At 39.3% G+C, this 22,820-nt stretch overlaps 1 protein-coding gene across 2 annotated transcripts in view; it reads right to left on the reverse strand.

Moving 5' to 3' along the window:
• The window catches only part of DNAJC3 (DnaJ heat shock protein family (Hsp40) member C3), an 86,163-nt gene that overhangs the window by 29,723 nt on the left and 33,620 nt on the right, over positions 1-22,820 (reverse strand). For both annotated transcript variants that reach the window (XM_029209921.1, XM_029209922.1), the window contains exons 5-7: positions 6,014-6,166; positions 4,209-4,390; positions 3,650-3,769 (exon numbers count right to left, since the gene is read on the reverse strand). In XM_029209921.1, the coding sequence (XP_029065754.1) occupies positions 3,650-3,769; positions 4,209-4,390; positions 6,014-6,166 (455 nt within the window). The remainder of the gene's footprint in view (positions 1-3,649; positions 3,770-4,208; positions 4,391-6,013; positions 6,167-22,820) is intronic.

Genomic DNA, 22,820 nt, shown 5'->3' on the forward strand with positions numbered 1-22,820 from the left:
AAAAAAAAAAAAAAAAAAAAAAAAAAATTGGTGAATTTTTGTGTAGCCATTTTAATGTTGAAGATGGAAGAAAAAAAGCAACATTTTCAGCATATTATGCTTTATTATTTCAAGAAAGGTAAAAATGCAACTGAAATGCACAAAAAGTTTTGTGCAGTGTATGGAGAAGGTGCTGTGACCGACTGAACATATCAAAAGTGGTTTGCGAAGTTTCATGCTGGAGATTTCTCACTGGATGATGCTCCACGGTCGGGTAGACCAGTTGAAGTTGACAGCGATCAAATAGAAACAAAAACTGAGAACAGTCAACATTATACCACGCGGGAGATAGCCAACATACTCAAAATATCCAAATCAAATGTTGAAAATCGTTTGCGCCAGCTTGGTTATGTGAATCACTCTGATGTTTCGGTTCCACGTAAGTTAAGCGAAAAAAACCTTCTTGACCATATTTCCACATGCAATTCTCAACTGAAACGTAAAGAAAACGTTCCATTTTTAAAACAAATTGTGACGGGCGATGAAAAGTGGATACTGTACAGTAATGTGGAACGGAAGAGATCGTGGGGCAAGCGAAATGCACCACCACCAACCACACCAAAGGCCGGTCTTCATCCAGAGAAGATGATGTTGTGTATACGGTGGGATTGGAAGGGAGTCCTCTATTACGAGCTCCTTCTGGAAAACCAACAAGTACTGCTCCCAATTAGACCAACTGAAAGCAGCACTCCACGAAAAGCATCCAGAATTAATCAACAGAAAACACATAATCTTCCATCAGGATAACACAAGACTGCATATGTTTCTTTGATGACCAGGCAAAAACTGTTACAGCTTAGCTGGGAAGTCCTGATTCATCCACCATATTCACCAGACATCGCACCTTCAGATTTTCATTTATTCCGGTCTTTACAAATTCTGTTAACAGAAAAAATTTCAATTCCCTGGAAGACTGTAAAAGGCACCTGGAACAGTTCTTTGCTCAAAAAGATAAAAAGGTTTTGGTAGATAGAATTATGACGTTGCCTGAAAAATGGCAGAAGGTAGTGGAAAAAAAGGGTGAATACGTTGTTCAATAATGTTCTTGGTGAAAATGAAAAATGTGTCTTTTATTTTTAGTTAAAAAACTGAAGGCACTTTTTGGCCCACCCAACGCAAGCTACATTTACATGCCATTGTGGCACATTATTCCCAAAGTGCTGCAATCTTCAAATTTAAATGCCACTGTATTAAAATATAGGTTTAAATACAAAACTTAAGGCAAAAGCTAGACATCAATGTCAAAATCCTAGTTGGGATACTGTTCTATAGATTTCCAAGATGGTACAATTGTAGGAAATTATACAGAGTATGCGAGACCTCACTCTATTTCTTAAAACTATGTGTGAAACTACAATTAGAAATTAAAAGTTCAATTAGAAAATAATGCACTTCACTTAAAAAAAAAAGGTAGCTTCTGGAAAGGTGGAGTAGATGTACCTTCCCCAATTCCTCTAGCTAGATACCTGTGTAAATATCCTGGACATGATATGTCCTTTTTTTTAATATGAAAAGACTCAGAAAGGGGGAGACAAGAAAATTATGGTCCCACCCCCCACCAATATCAGCAGGTCAACTGGAGAGCCTAGACTTCTTCCCTGGTGAGCCTGTAATGAGGTGTGTCCACACCCAAGCAAGGTGGTGTCAGAGAATGCCACGTTGGGAGCCAGAACTTTCATCCATGGCCAGAACTGAGTCCCCAAAACTCTTACCCACACCAAGCAGTAGTGACAATCCCACACCTCGAATAGCAATGAAGGCCAAGTGGGAAACTTCTACCTCAATCTGGCAGTTAACGAGGTTGTGCCTACCCCCCAGGCCCTCATGCTCACTTTGCTGGAACAATGTCAGGAAAAGCCACCCAAAACAGAAGATTTAAATAAAATACAGTATCTTATTAAATGAACATATCCAGGTTTCAATTAAAAACTAATCATCAGGGCTTCCCTGGTGGCGCAGTGGTTGAGAGTCCGCCTGCCGATGCAGGGGACACGGGTTCGTACCCCAGTCTGGGAAGATCCCACATGCCACGGAGCAGCTGGGCCCGTGAGCCATGGCTGCTGAGCCTGCGCGTCTGGAGCTTGTGCTTCACAATGGGAGAGGCCACAGCAGTGAGAGGCCCATGTACCGCAAAAAACAAAAACAAACAAATTAATCATCATACCAAGAAACAGGAAGATCTCAAACCAACACCAAGAGGACAGAGATGTTAAAGCAGCCATGAAAAAAGCAGCAATTAACAAACATGCTTAAAGCAAATGAAAAAATAGAATGCCTCAGCAAATTAATAGAAGATATGAACATTCCAAATAGAATTTTTAGAACTGAAAAGTATAAAAACTGAAATAAATTGCTCACCACATGTGCTCAAGAACAGAATGTAGGGGACAGAGAAAAGAATCAGTCAATTGGAACAATAGAAATTACCAAATCTGAACAACAGAGAAAACAAACTGAAAAAGAAAAATAAACAGAGCCTCAGGGACTGTAGGGCTAAAACAAAAACTCTAACATTTATGTTAATTAGAGTCTAAGAAGGAAAACAGAGAGTGGGCAGGGCTGAAAAAGTATTCCCAGAAATAATGGCTGGAAACTTCCCAAAATTTGACGAGACATAAACCTACATATTCTAGAAGCTAAGGATATGCCAAACAGGATAAACACAAAGAAATCCATGCTGAGATATATCATAATTAAACTTCTGAAAACTAAAGACAAGGAAATAATCTGAAAAGCAGTCAGAGGAAAATAACTCCTTATCTTTAGGGAAAAAACAATTAGAATGACAATGGATTTCTCATCAGGAACCATGGAAGCCAGAAAGAAATGGCACAATATTTTTCAGCTGCTGTAACAAAAGAACTGTTAACCCAGAATCCTGTACTGAGAGGAAATGTCTGCATACTCTGTATACATCGCTATCGCTCTAGATGTATATTACCTTTTAATAATCAATTTATGTGCCTGTCTCCCACACTAAACTACCAGCGTCTTAAGACCAAACACTACTATTCATATTCATTTCTGCACCCCCCAGTACACAGTCAGTTCCTGATACAGGAAAAATTCAGTAAATAGTTGGTGAAATATAAAATAAACCTGCTGGTAAGAATATTATGCAGGGACTTCCCTGGTGGCACAGTGGTAAGAATCCGTCTGCCAGTGCAGGGGACATGGGTTTGAGCCCTGGTTCTGGAAGATCCCACATGCCGCGGAGCAACTAAACCCGTGTGCCACAACTACTGAGGCCGCGCACCTAGAGCCTGTGCTCTGCAACAAAAGAAGCCACCGCAATGAGAAGCCCGTGCACCACAACAACCCCGCTGGCTGCAACTAGAGAAAGCCCACACGCATCAACGAAGACCCAACACAGCTGAAAATAAACAAATTGTAAATAAACAAATTTTAAAAAGAATACTATGTAGTTACCATTATTTATATTCTGCCTTATTCAAAAAGTGTACAATTGTAGTTTTGCTAAGGCTCAATGCCATCTAAGATACTCCACCCTCAACGGCAAGAAGTAAGAGCAAGCAGTTCAGTTGTTCTTTTGTGGCCACAACCAGACATATGAGGGAAGGTGAGATCCTCTACACAAGCATAGTCTTACCTGCCTTCTTTGATGAGCTCTTCAGCTGACTTAATCAGCTTATTAAGTTTCTTGACTTGTTTATAGTGTGCAAAACACCTTTTATGATCCTGGTCAAGTTTAAGACATTCACGAACTTCACTGTTCATGGATTAAAAAAAGGAAAATACTCCAAGTAAAAATAATCAATAAATGGTTTTTCATACTAAATATAGAAATCACAACAAAAGGTATTTTTTGCCTGTAACAATTAAAATATACTGACAATAATTTATCATACACTGTTATATACGACATTGTATTATGCACACACATTTATTAATTCTAGTTCAAATGACTTAAGTAGAGATATATAACAAACACTATTTTGCTTCTGCAAATGTAATACCCTCCTATTTATTATTTCATGAAGTATGAAAAGAACTAATGTGGAAGCAGAATAACTTAAGAGATAACACAAAATTATAGATATATAAAAAAGCCTTAACCATAATTTTATTAAAGTTAAAAAGAAAATGGGAGTATTCTCTTACTGCAAACAATAAAAAGATGAGGAGATGTGTATGTTACTAGAACTGACCTGAGAGACAGTTCATGGTCTCCTAGCTCATAGTACAGTGTGCTGATTTTATAAAATGCCTCAGTATTATCATTCTTCAATTTTGATGCAGCTTTTAAGTCACTTATCGCTTTCCTAGGTTCCCCTTCTTTTATAAAACATTCAGCTCGAAGTTCCCGTAATTCTGCATCCCAAACACAAACCTTGAGAAACAAAAGAACTAGACTTAAAGAAACAGTAAATTATGCACATTCATACTTGCACCTGATATATTTTATCTACATATTTATCAACATAAAACATCCTCAATTAATGTGATGACTCCTATATTGTAAGTAATATTAAAAAGTCTAATACAATTTAGATGTGACAAAAATAATGAGATGTGACAAAATAATTTCTCCAAAGATGTCTTAAATAAATTCCAATGGGGTAAGGGATATATGTACTAACAAGGCCCTTTTCCTACCCCTTTCAGTTATATAATTCTAAAACACTGAAAGTAAGAAAACATGGTATTTACTATTAGAAGGTGGTTCCCAGTGAAGTATATTTGATTTTTTATATAAATTTATTTTATTTAATTTTTGGCCGTGTTGGGTCTTCGTTGCTGCACACGGGCTTTTCTCCAGTTGCAGCGAGTGGGACCACTCTTTGCTGCGTTGTGCGGGCTTCTCATTGCGGTGGCCTCTCCTTTCCTATTGCGAAGCAAGGGCTCTAGGCACGTGGGCTTCAGTAGTTGTGATACGCGGGCTCTAGAGCGCAGGCTCAGCAGTTGCGCACAGCTGCTCTGCAGCATGTGGGATCTTCCCAGACCAGGGCTCGAACCCGTGTCCCCTGCATTGGCAGGTGGTTCTTAACCACTGTGCCACCAGGGAAGCCCTACTGTATTTAGTACACCACTAGTATTCTTCAAAATGTAAACCCAGATGCTCACCAATAAGGCCTGTGTAAGTGTCTTTATGTATTTCTTAGAGCTGTATTAAAGTCATGTCAACTTTTCACAGAGTAAGATATCAAAATCAACAGTGTATATAAACTAAATACAACAAGCTAGGTCAAGATGGATAGTCTCATTACTGGAAGGTGAAAATCATAAATTTATATTTCCTTGATAAAGCATTAACAAAATAATTTAGTAAACCGTGAATTCCACTGGACATCACACAATTTCCTCTATAAAACTATCAAAAAGTGGCCATTCTACATACATCGAGTTTATTGCCAAGATTAAACTACACAAAGTGCTATGAAAATGATAAATAAATATGAATTATGACTGCTTCCATTTGAATATTATTTTAGACTTCCTTCTGAAACCATTACATCCTTTGTCATTAAGTCCTTGCTGAGGCAGACTTAGATTTCCCTATCTAGAACCCTCTGGATCCTATCAACTCTTCATCTACCTTCTTCCCTAGAAACTTCTCACTCTAAACACTCATCTTTCCTCCCAAACATCATTTTTCCTTTTTCTTCAACCAACTCTTTCATCTTTTACCCCATTAACTAACCCCTGGAGTTTTCTTGCCCTGCCCCCCCCCAAAATGCAAAATCAAACAGAAAACAGCAAAGCAGGCAATGCACAAAAATATGCAACTCCCACTCCATAGCACCTTCAGTATATTTACTGAAATTTTCAGTCCCAAATTTTGTTCTGTATAAACACCATCTTTCAATTAGGAGCTGAAAACCCCAGGGTCAATCTGATTTTATGCTATCTAGGTTTTTTGTGGTATATAACATGTCAAAGTATATACACATACCTTATAGTAAAAAGCAGTAAGTGTTAGGCATGTCAGCTACAAGAGCAAAAAAAAACTTACCTCTAAAACCTTATCAAGGAAGGTTATAGCAGCAATATAATCTGAGCTTTCAAAAGCATCAAGTGCTTGTGAACGCAAATGCTGCATTTCATCAGATTTGATAAGTTGGGACTGGGCTTCTTTTTCTTCATTTTCACTTGGATTTGATTTGAGCTATAACAATAATAAGAAATTAAACAGGGTTTTCAATCTCTTGAGTGTAACAACCATAATATACAATGATCTGACCCTTCCAAACACTCAAGTTCATCGGGGGAAAGGGGTAAGGAGACACTGGCACAACTGGCTTCTCCAATGACTCGTCCCCTGGTGCTGATCACTGTGGGAAGCAGCAGCAAAGGCATCCTTATTCCCACCAATATGGTGCACGAGAGCAAGCAGTGGAGCTAGAGTCAAAACAGCTGGGTCGCCAAAACTTCCCAGGAAGCAAATATATTTAGGAATGTGAAAAGGTAGAGAAGAATGAAGGAAAGCACCTTTCTCACTTTCTTACATACAGCTCTGCAGAAAAACTTGAGTTTTATGTGTTTTGCCTTCTAATTATATTTCTTAAGTATTTATTTTTAAGTATAAAATAATTTTATCACAAAAATGAAGAGCATAGGGAAACTGAAGAAGAGGGCAGTTTTTTAGAGGTTATAAGATAAAAAAGATTTGATACCAGAGGGTTTGAGGTATAATAAGAAAGGAAGACTTTACAGGGAAAAATAAGAGAGTAATATCTTATTTAAAAGGCTTACGACATGATTTTAGGAGGTTCACACATTGACTCTTTTATTAAACATCTTTATCAAGGTATACTTTATATACCATAAAATTCACTCATTTTGACTGTGCAATTTCCTGATTTTTAATAAACTTACAAAGTATGCAACCATTATCACAGTTTTAGACCATTTCTGCCACCTCAATAAAATCCCTTGTGTCTGCTTGCACTTCATTCCTGCCCCCAGGTTGGCCTCATATGCACAGTCAACTCTTAACAATTTCTTCCTCCAGATGGAAAAATCTTAAGCCTAATGGCACAGAAAAATTGGGTGCCTACATTAAAAAGCTACTGATTTGGGGCTTCCCTGGTGGCGCAGTGGTTGAGAGTCTGCCTGCCAATGCAGGGGACACGGGTTCATGCCCCAGTCCGGGAAGATCCCACATGCCGCGGAGCGGCTGCGCCTGTTGAGTCATGGCCGCTGAGCCTGCTTGTCCGGAGCCTGTGCTCTGCAATGGGAGAGGCCACAACAGTGAGAGGTCCACGTACCGCAAAAATAAATAAATAAAATAAATAAATAAATAAATAAATAAATAAAAAGCTACTGATTTTTTGGAAAGATTTTTCTTTAAGATTAGTTTCTATGTGATAATTCCTGAAATCTAATATTCCTACTAAGATGGGAATTGTAGTTAATGGGCTCCCGTTTTGGGTGAAGTACAGACACCAGTAGGTTATTTCTAGAAATACCTCCCCTTCGGTTGACCGATCACACTGCTTCCCCTTCAGTGGACTCATGTTTTAAAAACACCCCCAGTAGCTACCTGGTAGAAGAGAATACTCCAAATGAGAAAACTTAGGAATATTAGTTCTTGGTGAAGGGACTGTATTTCTCCATTTTGTTTTTTGGATATTTTAGGCATTCTTTTCTGTCTGTTTAATCTTTGGCTTTTGAAGGAATGGCTAGGACTCCAAGCATTCATAGGTAACTGGGAAATGGCAACCTTAGCTCACTATGGAGGAGGATTTTCCCTGCATGACTGAATTTACAAGTTGAAGGAAGCTACTTTGGGCTATGGAATACCTGTCTTTGTTTTAGCATCCTCGGGGTAGTCTTGAATATTTTTAATAAACCACGCTGGAAGGAGTATAAGCGTATATGTGCTGTCACTTTGCTCTGAGTAACAGTAGATGTTTAGTGATAACTTGTTTCCACGATGATGATGACGATGACGATGATGTGTCAGGTATCCAGCATTATAATTCAACATCTGTATACACTACAAAGTGATCACTCCCACAAGTCTAGTTACCATTCATCATTATACAGCTGACCCCCTTCACCCATTATATCCAACTCCCAACCCCCATCCCCTCCAGGAACCACTAATCTATTCTCTGCAACTATGAATAAATTTCATTTTGTTTGTTCATTTGTTTGTCTTTTTAGATTCCACATGAGTGAAATCATACAGTATGTCTTTCTCCATCTGATTTATTTTACTTAGCCTAATACACTCAAGATCCATCCATATTGTCACAAATGGAAGGATTTCTTTTTTATAGCTGAATAGTATTCCACTGCATATACATACTACATCTTATTTATTTTTTATTTTTTTTGCAGTACACAGGCCTCTCACTGTTGTGGCCCCTCCCATTGTGGAGCACAGGCTCCGGACGCGCAGGCTCAGTGGCCATGGCTCATGGGCCTAGCCGCTCCGTGGCATGTGGGATCTTCCCAGACCGGGGCACAAACCCGTGTCCCCTGCATCGGCAGGCGAACTCTCAACCACTGCGCCACCAGGGAAGCGCCTACATCTTCTTTATTTGTTCATCCATCAATGGACACTTAGGTTGTTTCCATATCTTGGCTATTGTAAATAATGCTGCAGTGGACATAGAGGGGGGCATATATATGGGTAAGTTGTTTCCTATATGTACACTACTGCCCCCTTTTGGACAGAATGTATTAGAGACTGCCTCTTCTGGATGGAATTTGCATCTTTTCTCTCCCGAACTTTTACACTCTATTCTCTTCAACACAATCTTTCTTGTAGGAAGGTGAGGGAGGGGAAGGCCCTAAACCTTGAGGGTGAGAATGGAGGGCTCAGCCTCACTCCATGGTCAAATAATGGGAATGGGAAAGAAGGAGTGAGCTCTGGTCATCTGGGCTTCTTTGGGGTTGGGAGGGAAAAGGAGAAGAGGGGGAGATTCTTCCAGGGAGGTAAGAAAGGAGTCTGAGGAACAAACTAAGGGCACATAACTCAGGAGAGTTTCAAAGAGGGTTAAGTGAGATGAAGCTTTTCACTCTTATCCCAAGGTTGCTGACTCCTCCCAACTGCCCTCTCATGTCCTGGGATACTTACCCGTGGAGAGTGAACCCTACTGATATTTCCCTCCCTCCTTTTGTCATGTTTCTTGATATCCCTTCTTTTCTTTGGTGCTTTACATTTCTGACTCTTTCAGCCAAACCTCTATCTGTAACAGTACTTTATTTCTTATTAACCATAGTCACTATCTTTTGGAGAAAAAATCATAATAATGAACATAGATGCAAAAATCGTCCACAAAATGCTAGCAAACTGATTCCAGCAACACACTGAAAGGCTCATACACCATGATCAAGTGGGGTTTATTCCAGGGATGCAAGGAGTTTTCAACATCTGCAAATCAACACAATATACCACATCGACAAGATAAAGAATAAAAACTATATGATCATCTCAATAGATACAGAAAAGACTTCTGATAAAATTCAACATCCACTTGTGATTAAAAAAACTCTTCAGAAAGTGGGCATCGAGGGAACATACCTCAACATAATAAAGGTCACACATGACAAACCCACAGCCAACATCACACGCAATGGTGAAAAGCTGAAAGCATTTCCTCTCAGATCAGGAACAAGACAAGGATGTCCACTCTCACCACTTTTATTCAAGTCCTAGCCACAGCAATCAGAGAAGAAAAACAAATAGAAGGAATCCAAAATGGAAAAGAAGAAGTAAAACTGTCACTGTTTGCAGACGACATGAGGCTATACATAGAAAATCCTACAGATGCTACCAGAAAACTACTAGAACTCATCAATGAATTTGGTAAAGTTACTGGATACAAGATTAATATAAATAAATCTGTTGAATTTCTATATACTAGCACTGAAATATCAGAAACAGAAATTAAGGAAACAATCCCATTAACTATCGCATCAAAAAGAATAAAATATCTAGGAATAACCCTACCTAAAGAGGCAACAGACCTGTACTCTGAGAACTCTAAGATGTTAATGAAAGAAACTGAAGACGACATAGATGGAAATATATACCATGTTCTTGGACTGGAAGAATTAACATGGTTAAAACAACCATAGAACCCAAGGCAATCTACAGATTCAATGCAACCCCTATCAAATTACCAATGGCATTTTTCACAGAACTAGAACAAAAATTTTTTTAATTTGTATAGAAACACAAAAAACCTCGAATAACCAAAACAATCTTGAGAGAGAACAGAGCTGGGGGAATCACACTCCCTAACTTCAGACTATATTAAAAAACTAGAGTAATTAAAACAGTGTGGTACTGGCACAAAAAAACAGAAATATAGATCAATGGAACAAGATAGAAAGCCCAGAAATAAACCCATGCATGCACTTATGGTCAATTAATCTACAACAAAGGAGGCAAGAATATACAATGGAGAAAAGACAGCCTCTTCAGTAAGTGGTGCTGGGAAAACTGGACAGCTACATGTAAAAGACTGAAATTAGAACATTCCCTAACACTAAATACAAAAATAAACTCAAAATGGATTAAAGACCTAAATGTAAGACCGGATACTATAAAACTCCTGAAGGAAAATGGAGGCAAAACACTCCTTGACATAAATTCCAGCAATACTTCTTGGATCCATCTCCCAGAGTAATGGTAATAAAAACAAAAATCAACAAAAGGAACTCAATTAGGGGCTTCCCTGGTGGCGCAGCGGTTGAGGGTCTGCCTGCCGATGCAGGGGACATGGGTTCGTGCCCCGGTCTGGGAAGATCCCACATGCTGCGGAGCGGCTGGGCCCATAAGCCGTGGCCGCTGAGCCTGCACGTCCGGAGCCTGTGCTCGGCAACGGGAGAGGCCACAACACTGAGGGGCCCACGTACCGAAAAAAATAAATAAATAAATAGAAAAAAAAGGAACTCAATTAAACTTAAAAGCTTTTGCACAGCAAAGGAAACCACAAACAAAATGAAAAGACAACCAGTGGACTGGAGGAAAATTTTTGCAAATGATGCTACAGACAAGGTATTAATTTCTAAAATATACAAACAGTTCATATAGCTTAATATCAAAAAAACCAAACAACCCAATGAAAAATGGGCAGAAGACCTAGACAGACATTTCTCCAAAGAAGACATACAGATGCTAAACAGGCACATGAAAGGATGCTCAACATCACTAATTATTAAAGAAATGCAAACCAAAACTACAATAAGGTATCACTTCACACCAGTCAGAATGGTCAACATTAAGAAGCCTACAAATAATAAATGCTGGAGAGGGTGTGGAGAAAAAGGAATCCTCCTACAAAGTTGGTGGGGATGCAAATTGGTGCAGCCCACTATGAAGAACAGTACGGAGGTTCCTTAAAAAACTAAAAACAGAGTTATCACATTATCCTGCAATCCCACTCCTGGGCATATACCCAGAGAAAACTCTACTCAAAAAGATACACGCATCCAAATATCCATAGCAGCGCTATTTATAATAGCCAAGAAATGGAAGCAACCTAAATGTCCCTCAGCAGATGAATGGATAAAAAAGATGTGGTGTGGAGATACACACACACACACACACACACACACACACAAGAATATTACTCAGCCATTAAAAGGACTGAAATTGGGTCATTTGTAGAGACGTGGAAGGACCTAGAGACTGTCTTACAGAGTGAAGTAAGTCAAAAAGAGAAAAATGAATATCATATATTAATGCATATATGTGGAATCTGAAATAATTGGTATAGACGATCTTATTTACAAAGCAGAAATAGAGACAAAGATATAGAGAACAAATGTATGGATACCAAGGGGGAAGGGGGGGGTGAATTGGCAAATTGGGATTGACATATATACACTATTGATACTGTGTATAAAACAGGTAACTAGGGGACACCTTCAATATGGCGGAGGAGTAAGATGTGGAGATCACCTTCCTCCCCACAAATACATCAAAACTATACCTACATGTGGAACAACTCCTACGGAACACCTACTGAACACTGGCAGAAGACCTCAGACTTCCCAAAAGGCAAGAAACTCCCCACGTACCTGGGTAGGGCAAAAGAAAAAAGAAAAAACAGAGACAAAAGAATAGGAACAAGAACTGCACCTCTGGGAGGGGGCTGTGGAGGAAAAGTTTCCACACACTAGGAAGCCCGTTCAGTGGCGGAGACGGGAGGAGGGCGGGGGGAAGCTTCGGAGCCACGGAGGAGAGCACAGCAACAGGGGTGCAGAGGGCAAAGTGGAGAGATTCCCGCACAGAGGATTGGTGCCAACCAGCACTCACTAGCCTGAGAGGCTTGTCTGCTCACCTGCTGGGGCGGGCGGGGGCTGGGAGCTGAGGCTCGGGCTTCAGAGGTCAGATCCCAGAGAGAGGACTGGGGGTGGCTGCATGAACACAGCCTGAAGGGGGCTAGTGTGCCACAGCTAGCAGGGAGGGAGTCCGGGAAAAAGTCTGGACCTGCCTAACAGGCAAGAGACCACTGTTTCAGGGTGCACAAGGAGAGCGGATTCAGAGCACCACCTAAATGAGCTCCAGAGACGGGCGTGAGCTGCGGCTATCAGCACGGACCCCAGAGACAGGCATGAAATGCTAAGGCTGCTGCTGCCGCCACCAAGAAGCCTGTGTGAAGCACAGGTCACTATCCACACCTCCCGTCTCGGTAGCCTGTGCGGCCCGCCACTGCCAGGGTCCTGTGATCCAGGGACAACTTCCCCAGGAGAACACATGGTGCGCCTCAGGCTGGTGCAACGTCACTCTGGCCTCTGTTGCTGCAGGCTCGCCCCGCATTCCGTATCCCTCCCTGCCCCCCTTGGCCTGAGTGAGCCAGAGCCCCCTAATCAACCACTATTTTAACCCCATCCTGTCTGGGTGGGGAACAAACACCCTCAGGCGATCTACACGCAGAGGCAGGGCCAAATAGAGAGCTGAACCCCAGGAGCTGTGTCAACAAAGAAGAGAAAGGGAAATTTCTCCATGGAGCCTCAGGAGCAGTGGATTAAATCTCCACAATCAACTTGACGTACCCTGCACCTGTGGAATACCTGAATGAACAACAAATCATCCCAAAATTGAGGCGGTGGACTTTGGGAGCACCTGTAGACTTGGGGTTTGCTTTCTGCATCTATTTGGTTTCTGGTTTTATGTTTATCTTATTTAGTATTTAGAGCTTATCATTGGTAGATATGTTTATTGATTTGGTTGCTCTCTTCCTTTTTTTTAATATACTTTTTTTTTCCCTTTTTCTCTTTTTGTGAGTGTGTATGGGTATGCTTCTTTGTGTGATTTTCTCTGTATAGCTTTGCTTTTGCCATTTGTCATAGGGTTCTGACCGTCCATTTTTAGTTGTTGTTGTTTGGGTTTTTTTTAGTATAGTTTTTAGCACTTGTTATCTTTGGTAGATTTGTTGGTTTCGTTGGTCACTTCTTTTTCTCTTTTTTTTTATTACATTCTTATGTTTTCATTTTTATTAATTTTTTTCTATTTTAATACCTTTATTTTATTTATATTTTCTTTCTTCCTTTCTTCTTTTTTCTCCCTTTCCTTCTGAGCCGTATGGCTGACAGGGTCTTGGTGCTCTGGCCAGGTGTCAGGCGTGAGCCTCTGAGGTGGGAGAGCTGAGTTCAAGACACTGGTCCCCAAGAGACCTCCCAACCCCACGTAACACCAAACGGCGAAAGCTCTCCCAGAGATCTCCGTCTCAACGCTAAAACCCAGCTCCTCTCAACGACCAGCAAGCTCCAGTGCTGGACACCCTATGCCGAACAACTAGCAAGACAGGAACACAAACCAACCATTAGCAGAGAGGCTGCCTAAAATCATAAGCTCACAGACACCCCAAAACACACCACTGGACATGGTCCTGCTCACCAGAAAGACAAGATCCAGCCTCATCCACCAGAACACAGGCACCACTCTCTTCCACCAGAAAGCCTACACAACCCACTGAACCAACCTTACCCACTGGGAGCAAACACCAAAAACAACAGGAACTACAAACCTGCAGCCTGCAAAAAGGAAACCCCAAACACATTAAGTTAAACAAAATGAGCAGACAGAGAAATACACAGCAGATGAAAGAACAAGGTAAAAACCCACCAGACCAAACAAATGAAGAAGAAATAGGCAGTCTACCTGAAAAAGAATTCAGAGTAATGACAGTAAAGATAATTCAAAATCTTGGAAATAGAAAGGAGAAATACAAGAAATGTTTAACAAGGACCTAGAAGAACTAAAGATCAAACAAACAATGAAGAACAACACAATAAATGAAACTAAAAATTCTCTAGAAGGAATCAACAGAATAACTGAGGCTGAAGAATGGATGAGTGACCTGGAAGATAAAATAGTGGAATTAACTACCACAGAGCAGAATAAAGAAAAAAGAATGAAAAGAATTGAGGACAGACTCAGAGACCTCTGGGACAACAGAAACACACCAACATTCGAATTACAGGGGTCCCAGAAGAAGAAGGGGAAAAAAAAGGGACTCAGAAAACATGTGAAGAGATTATAGTTGAAAACTTCCATAATATGGGTAAGGAAATAGTCAATCAAGTCCAGGAAGCGCAGAGAGTCCCATACAGGATAAATCCAAGGAGAAACATGCCAAGACACATATTAATCAAACTATCAAAAATTAAACACACAAAAAAAATATTAAAAGCAGCAACAGAAAAGCAACAATTATCATACACAGGAATCCCCATAAGGTTAACAGGTGATCTTTCAGCAGAAACTCTGGAAGCCAGAAGGGAGTGGCAAGACATATTTAAACTGATGAAAGGGGAAAACCTACAACCAAGATTACTCTACCCAGCAAGGATCTCATTCAGATTCGACGGAGAAATTAAAACCTTTACAGACAAGCAAAAGCTAAGAGAATTCAGCACCACCAAACCAGCTCTACAGTAAATGCTAAAGGAACTTCTCTAGGCAGGAAACACAAGAGAAGGAAAAGACTTACAATAACAAACCCAAAACAATTAAGAAAATGGTACAAGGAACATACATATCGATAAGCACCTTAAATGTAAATGGATTAAATGCTCAAACCAAAACACATAGACTGGCTGAATGGATACAAAAATAAGACCCATACATACGCTGTCTACAAGAGATCCACTTCAGACCTAGGGACACGTACAGACTGAAAGTGAGGGGACGGAAAATGATACTCCATGGAAATCAAAAGAAAGCTGGAGTAGCAATTCTCATATCAGACAAAATAGACTTTAAAATAAAGACTATTACAAGAGACAAAGAAGGACACTACATAATGACCAAGGGGTCAATCCAAGAAGAAGATATAACAACTGTAAATATTTATGTGACCAACATAGGAGCACCTCAATACATTAAAGCACATGCTAACAGCCATAAAAGAGGAAATCAACAATAACACAATCACAGTAGGGAACTTTCTAACACCCCACTTTCATCAATGGACAGATCATCCAAAATGAAAATATATAAGGACACACAAGCCTTAAATGATAAATTAAACAAGATGGACTTAATTGATATTTATAGGACATTCCATCCAAAAACTGCAGATTATACTTTCTTCTCAAGTGCTCATGGTACATTCTCCAGGATAGATCATATCTTGGGTCACAAATCAAGCCTTGGTAAATTTAAGAAAATTGAATCGTATCAAGTATCTTATCTGACTACAACGCTATGAGACTAGATATCAATTGCAGGAAAAAATCTGTAAAAAATACAAACACGTGGAGGCTAAACAATACGCTACTAAATAACCAATAGATCACTGAATAAATCAAAGAGGAAATCAAAAAACACCTAGAAACAAATGACAATGAAAACATGATGACCCAAAACCTATGGGATGCAGCAAAAGCAGTTCTAAGAGGGAAGTTTATAGCAATACAATCCTGTCTCAAAAAACAAGAAACATCTGAAATACAAAAGCCTAACCTTACATCTAAAGCAGTTAGAGAAAGAAGAACAAAAAGCCCCCCAAGTTAGCAGAAGGAAAGAAATCATAAACATAAGGTCAGAATTAAGTGAAAAAGAAACTAAGGAAACGATAGCAAAGATCAATACTACTAAAAGCTGGTTCTGAGAAGATAAACAAAATTGATAAACCATTAGCCAGACTCATCAAGAAAAAAAAAGGAAAAGACTTAAATCAATAGAATTAGAAATGAAAAAGGAGAAGTAACAACTGACACTGCAGAAATACAAAGGATCATGAGAGATTACTACAAGCAACCATATGCCAATAAAATGGACAACCTGGAAGGACAAATTCTTAGAAATGCACAACCTTATGAGACTGAACCAGGAAGAAATAGAAAATATGAACAGACCAATCACAAGCACTGAAATTGAAACTGTGATTAAAAATCTTCAAACAAACAAAAGCCCAGGACCAGATGGCTTCACAGGCGAATTCTATCAAACATTTAGAGAAAAGCTAACACCTATCCTTCTCAGACTCTTCCAAATATAGGCAAGAAACTCATTCTATGGGGCCAAACTCATTCTATGAGGCCACCATCACCCTGATACCAAAACCAGACAAAGATGTCACAAAGAAAGAAAACTACAGGCCAATATCACTGATGAACATAGATGCAAAAATCCTCAACAAACTACTGGCAAGCAGAATCCAACAGCACATTAAGAGGATCATACACCATGATCAAGTGGGGTTTATCCTAGGAATGCAAGGATTCTTCAATATATGCAAATCAAGCAATGTGATACACCACATTAACAAACTGAAGGAGAAAAACATATGATCATCTCAATAGATGCAGAGAAAGCTATCAACAAAATTCAACACCCATTTATGATAAAAACCTTCCAGAAAGTAGGCATAGAGGGAACTTACCTCAACATAACAAAGGCCACATACGACAAACCCACAGCCAACATCGTCCTCAATGGTGAGAAACTGAAACCATTTCCACTAAGATCAGGAACAAGACAAGGTTTCCCACTCTCACCACTATTATTCAACATAGTTTTGGAAGTTTTAGCCACAGCAATCAGAGAAGAAAAAGAAATAAAAGGAATCCAAGGAAAAGAAGATGTAAAGCTGTCACTGTTTGCAGATGACACAATACTTATACATAGAGAATCCTAAAGATGCTACCAGAAAACTACTGGAGCTAATCAATGAATTTGGTAAAAGTAGCAGGATACAAAATTAATGCTCAGAAATCTCTGGCATTCCTATACACTAATGATGAAAACTCTGAAAGTGAAATTAAGAAAACACTCCCACTGACCACTGCAACAAAAAAAATAAAATATCTAGGAATAAAGTTACAAAAGGAGACAAAAGACCTGTATGCAGAAAATAAGACACTGATGAAGTAAATTAAAGATGATACAAATAGATGGAGAGATATACCATGTCCTTGGATTGGAAGAATCAACATTCTGAAAATGACTAAACTACCCAAAGCAATCTACAGACTCAATGCAATCCCTATCAAACTACCAATGGCATTTTTCACAGAACTAGAACAGAAAATCTCACAATCTGTATGTAAACACAAAAGACCACGAATAGCCAAAGCAATCTTGAGAAAGAAATACGGAGCTGGAGGAATCAGGCTCCCAGACTTCAGATTATACTACAAAGCTACAGTAATCAAGACAGTATGGTACTGGCACAAAAACAGAAATAAAGATCAATGGAACAGGATAGAAAGCCCAGAGATAAACCCACGAACATACGGTCACCTTATCTTTAATAAAGGAGGCAAGAATATACAGTGGAGAAAAGACAGCCTCTTCAATAAGTGGTGCTGGGAACACTGGACAGCTACATGTAAAAGAATGAAATTAGAACACTCCCTAACACCAAACACAAAAATAAACTCAAAATGGATTAAAGACCTAAATGTAAGGCCGGACACTATAAAACTCTTAGAGGAAAACATAGCCAGAACACTCTATGACATAAATGACAGCAAGATGCTTTTTGACCCACCGCCTAGAGAAATGGAAATAAAAACAAAAATAAACAAATGGGACCTAATGAAACTTAAAAGCTTTTGCACAGCAAAGGAAACAATAAACAAGATGAGAAGACAACCCTCAGAATGGGAGAAAATATTTCCAAATGAGGCAACTGACGAAGGATTAATTTCCAAAATTTACAAGCAGCACATGCAGCTCAATATCAAAAAAACAAACAACCCAATCCAAAAATGGGCAGAAGACCTAAATAGACATTTCTGCAAAGAAGATACACAGACTGCCAACAAAGACATGAAAGGATGCTCAGCATCATTAATCATTAGAGAAATGCAAACCAAAACTACAATGAGATATCATCTCACACTGGTCCGAATGGCCATCATCAAAAAATCTACAAACAATAAACGCTGGAGAGGGTGTGGAGAAAAGGGAACCCTCTTGCACTGCTGGTGGGAATGTAAATTGATACAGCCACTATGGAGAACAGTATGGAGGTTCCTTAAAAGACTAAAAATAGAACCACCATACGACCCAGCAATCCCACCACTGGGCATATACCCTGAGAAAACCGTAATTCAAAAAGAGTCATGTACCACAATGTTCACTGCAGTACTATTTACAACAGCCAGGTCATGGAAGCAACATAAGTGTCCATCAACAGATGAATGGATAAAGAAGATGTGGCACATATACACAACGGAATATTACTGAGCCATAAAAAGAAAGGAAATTGAGTTATTTGTAGTGAGGTGGATGGACCTATTGTCTGTCATACAGAGTGAAGTAAGTCAGAAAGAGAAAAACAAATACCGTATGCTAACACATATATACGGAATCTAAGGAAAAAAAAAAGGTCATGAAGAACCTAGGGGCAAGACGGGAATAAAGACGCAGACCTACTACAGAATGGACTTCAGGATATGCGGGGGGGAACGGTAAGCTGGGATGAAGTGAGAGAGTGGCATGAACATATATACACTACCATATGTAAAATAGATAGCTAGTGGGAAGCAGCCGCATAGCACAGGGAGATCAGCTCGGTGCTTTGTGACCGGGATAGGGAGGGTGGGAGGGAGGGAGACGCAAGAGCGAAGAGATATGGGTATATATGTATATGTGTCACTGATTCATTTTGTTATAAAGCAGAAACTAACACACCATTGTAAAGCAATTATACTCCAATAAAGATGTTGAAAAATAAAAATAAAGAAATGTATTAAAAAAAAACTAAAAATAGACCTACCATACAACCCAGTAATCCCACTACTGGGCATATACCCTGAGAAAAGTATAATTCAAAAAGAATCATGTACCACAATGTTCACTGCAGCGCTACTTACAATAGCCAGGACATGGAAGCAACCTAAGTGTCCACTGACAGATGAATGGATAAAGAAGATGTGGCACACATATACAATGGAATATTACTCAGCCATAAAAGAACCAAAATTGAGTTATTGGTAGTGAGGTGAATGGATCTAGAGAGTGTCGTACAGAGTGAAGTAAGTCAGAAAGAGAAAAAACAAATACCATATGCTAACACATATATATGGAATCTTAAAAAAATATATATATATTCTGAAGAACCTAGGGGCAGGACAGGAATAAAGACACAGAACATAGAGAATGGACTTGAGGACACAGGGAGTGGGAAGGGTAAGCTGGGACAAAGAGAGAGAGTGGCATGGACATATATACACTACCAAATGTAAAACACATAGCTAATGGGAAGCAGCCGCAGAGCTCGGTGCTTTGTGTCCACCTAGAGGGGTGGGATAGGGAGGGCAGGAGGGAGATGCAAGAGGGAGGAGATATGGGGATATATGTATATGTATAGCTGATTCACTTTGTTATCCAGCAGAAACTAACAAACCATTGTAAAGCAATTATACTTCAATAAAGATATTAAAAATAAATAAATAAAATAGATAACTAATGAGAACCTACTGTAAAGCACAGGGAACTGTACTAAGTGCTCTGTGTTGACCTAAATAGGATGGAAATCCAAAAAAGAGGGGATATATGTATATGTATAGCTGATCCACTTTGCTGTACAGTATAAACACAACATTGTAAAGCAACTATACTGCAATAAAAATGTAAAATAAAACAAAAAAACAAAATGTAGTGTGCAGATATACACACACACACGCACACACACACAATGGAATATTACTCAGCCATAAAAAGAATGAAATAATGCCATCGGCAGCCACATGGATGGACCTAGAGGTTATCATACCAAGTGAAGTCAGAGAGAGAAAGACAAATATCATATGATACCACTTACATGTGGAATCTGAAAAAATGATACAAATGAATTATTTAGAAGACAGAAATAGGCTCACAGACATAGAAAACAAACTTATGGCTACCAAAGGGGATAGCGGTGGGAGGGGGGGGATAAATTAGGAGTTTGGTATTCACATATACACACTACTATACATAAAACAGATAGACAACAAGGACCTACTGTATAGCACAGGGAACTATATTCAATATCTTGTAATAATTTATAATGGAAAAGAATCTGAAAAATAATAGATTTTACACATGTATAACTTAATCACTTTGCTGCACACCTGAAACTAACATAATTTTGTAAATTAACTGTACTTCAATTTTAAAGATGGTTATAAAAAAACAAAAACCCTGTAATAACTATGGGATGGGGACTTGAAAGAGGTAAGTTGCCCTCTAATCTACCCTACTCTAATCTAAATACACCCCTAATTTGGTACCTCAAGTGAAAACAGCAGGTTGTTTGACTTCTGAGATGCACCCCCCCTGGAATTTATTCCTTTGTGTCATCCCCTCCCCTAGAGTATGGGATAGAGCTGGTAACTCCTTTTAGCAAACAGAACATGACAAAGGTGACAGGATGTCACTTCCCTGATTATGTACAAAACACTGTGACTTCCATCTTGCTGGCATTCTCTCTCTTGCTGGTAATCTCTTGCCTTCTCACTTGCTCACTTTGATGATGCAAGCCTGCCAGGTAGTGAGATGCTTTATGGAGAGGCCCAGGTAAGAAAGAATTGAGAGAAGCCTCTGGTCAATAGCTTGGAAGAAACCAAAGTCAGTCTAACAGCTCAAGAGGAACCAGCAGTGACCAGGCAGAGACCCAGCCCCCTCCTCAGGGGACTCCCACTCACACACATTTCCAAAGCACAAATGACCAATAAAGCTGATGCTCTTAAAAAAAAAAAAAAAAAACTCATCCTGCCAACAACCAAGTGAGTTTGGAAGCAATTCCTTCACCAACTAAGCCTTCAGATAACACTACAGCCCTATCTGGCACTTTGTAGCCTGTGAGAGATGCTAGAGCAGAGGACCCAACTAACCCTGTCCAAATTCCTGACCCCATGAACTGTGAGATCATAAATGCATGCTCTTCCTCCTTTAGGAAAGCCCTTTTTGACCCCAGACCCCCAACTCCCAGCTCCGTTAGGTAACCCTACTGGTATGTTCCCACAGGCTCAATCACAGTACTTATCATACGCTATCCTAAGAGACTAGTCTTCTTTGTCAGCAACCCTCTAACCCTACCACTCTGACGTGCAAATATGCACTAAAACACTCACTGAACTAAGAAATGACCGTAGGCACTGGTTACAGGAGTCACTGATAGCTTGAAGACAAACTAAACCACCTAAGATCCTTTTCAGGACTACGACAACCAGTATGGACCTGAGGCAACCCTGTTTACAGGAGACCCTCTGGCAGCAGAGTAACCTGTACACTTAACGAATATGAAATTCTCATTGTAGCCCAAAAAGAGATTAAGCATATTCAAACTTCTATTCCAAGGTGTAAAATCTGTAACTGAATGTAGCTACCTGACTGTATATTGTTATTAGTAAGATGAAATCTTTATGGACTTTATAGACTGGTAAACTCTCTTAAATACCACAAAAAGCTCACTTAAGAACATAGAAAGAAAATAAATTATATATCATCTATATTCACAGATCATCAAAAAATAAAAGAATTCTTTAATTGGCAAAGATAAAATATAGTCATAATATAAAATTTATCTTTTCAAACCATTTTATGGTACCAAACAATAAAGACTGGACCATGTCATCTCTTCAATTTCTATGCTTCACAATGAGGAAAATGAGGTCCTCAGAAGGTAAGAACTTCCCAAGGTCACTTTACAGTTCTCCTCCAAGAGCTAACGGATATTATCAGTTTCTTGCATATCTTTCCAAAGGCTTTTATCAATATACAAGCAAATACACATGTTTTCTCACTCTTTCTAATGCAAATATCAACAAATGTTCTACACCATGCAGAACATATACACACGTTTGAGACCTGTGCCTACATTCCATAGGAATAGCCTGCAAACGATGCATACTGTAAAAAATTAATAAACAGATCCTCAAAGCCAAGGAAGAAGAGCCTAAGGCTTCAGGAGCCAGTTTACTTTTCTTTAATCATTTGTGTGCCTCAGTTAATCTTAAAATCTTATTTTGCAGAGAAACAATTTTAGGCTTCTGATAACATTAGGAAGCCTCAAAATACCAACTGAAATAGGCATTCCTTTCATTTCTGGATTTCAAAAGTTCTCCATAATGGCCACTGGTATTCTAAACAGTCTTTTGTCAGGTTGGTCCATTTTGTTAGAAATGCACATGAGGAAGGACCATAGTTTTTAAACATGAGGGGGCCCTCAAAATATTTGTGTATTGGGATCCCATTTCTCAGAGATTTTTTTCCTAGAGTAAAGGAACAATTTTCAAACAGCTTAAACAGTTTACAGCTCAAACAGCTCAATTCAGACAGCTTGCAAGCTAATACCAGCCAATTCTAAGGAAATAGCTTGGTGTAGCTTGGTGTTGGAAGAGCCAGACCAAAG

Source organism: Monodon monoceros, unplaced genomic scaffold (assembly GCF_005190385.1).
Source record: "Monodon monoceros isolate NGI ecotype Baffin Bay Population unplaced genomic scaffold, NGI_Narwhal_1 Super_Scaffold_8, whole genome shotgun sequence".
NCBI lineage: Eukaryota > Metazoa > Chordata > Mammalia > Artiodactyla > Monodontidae > Monodon > Monodon monoceros.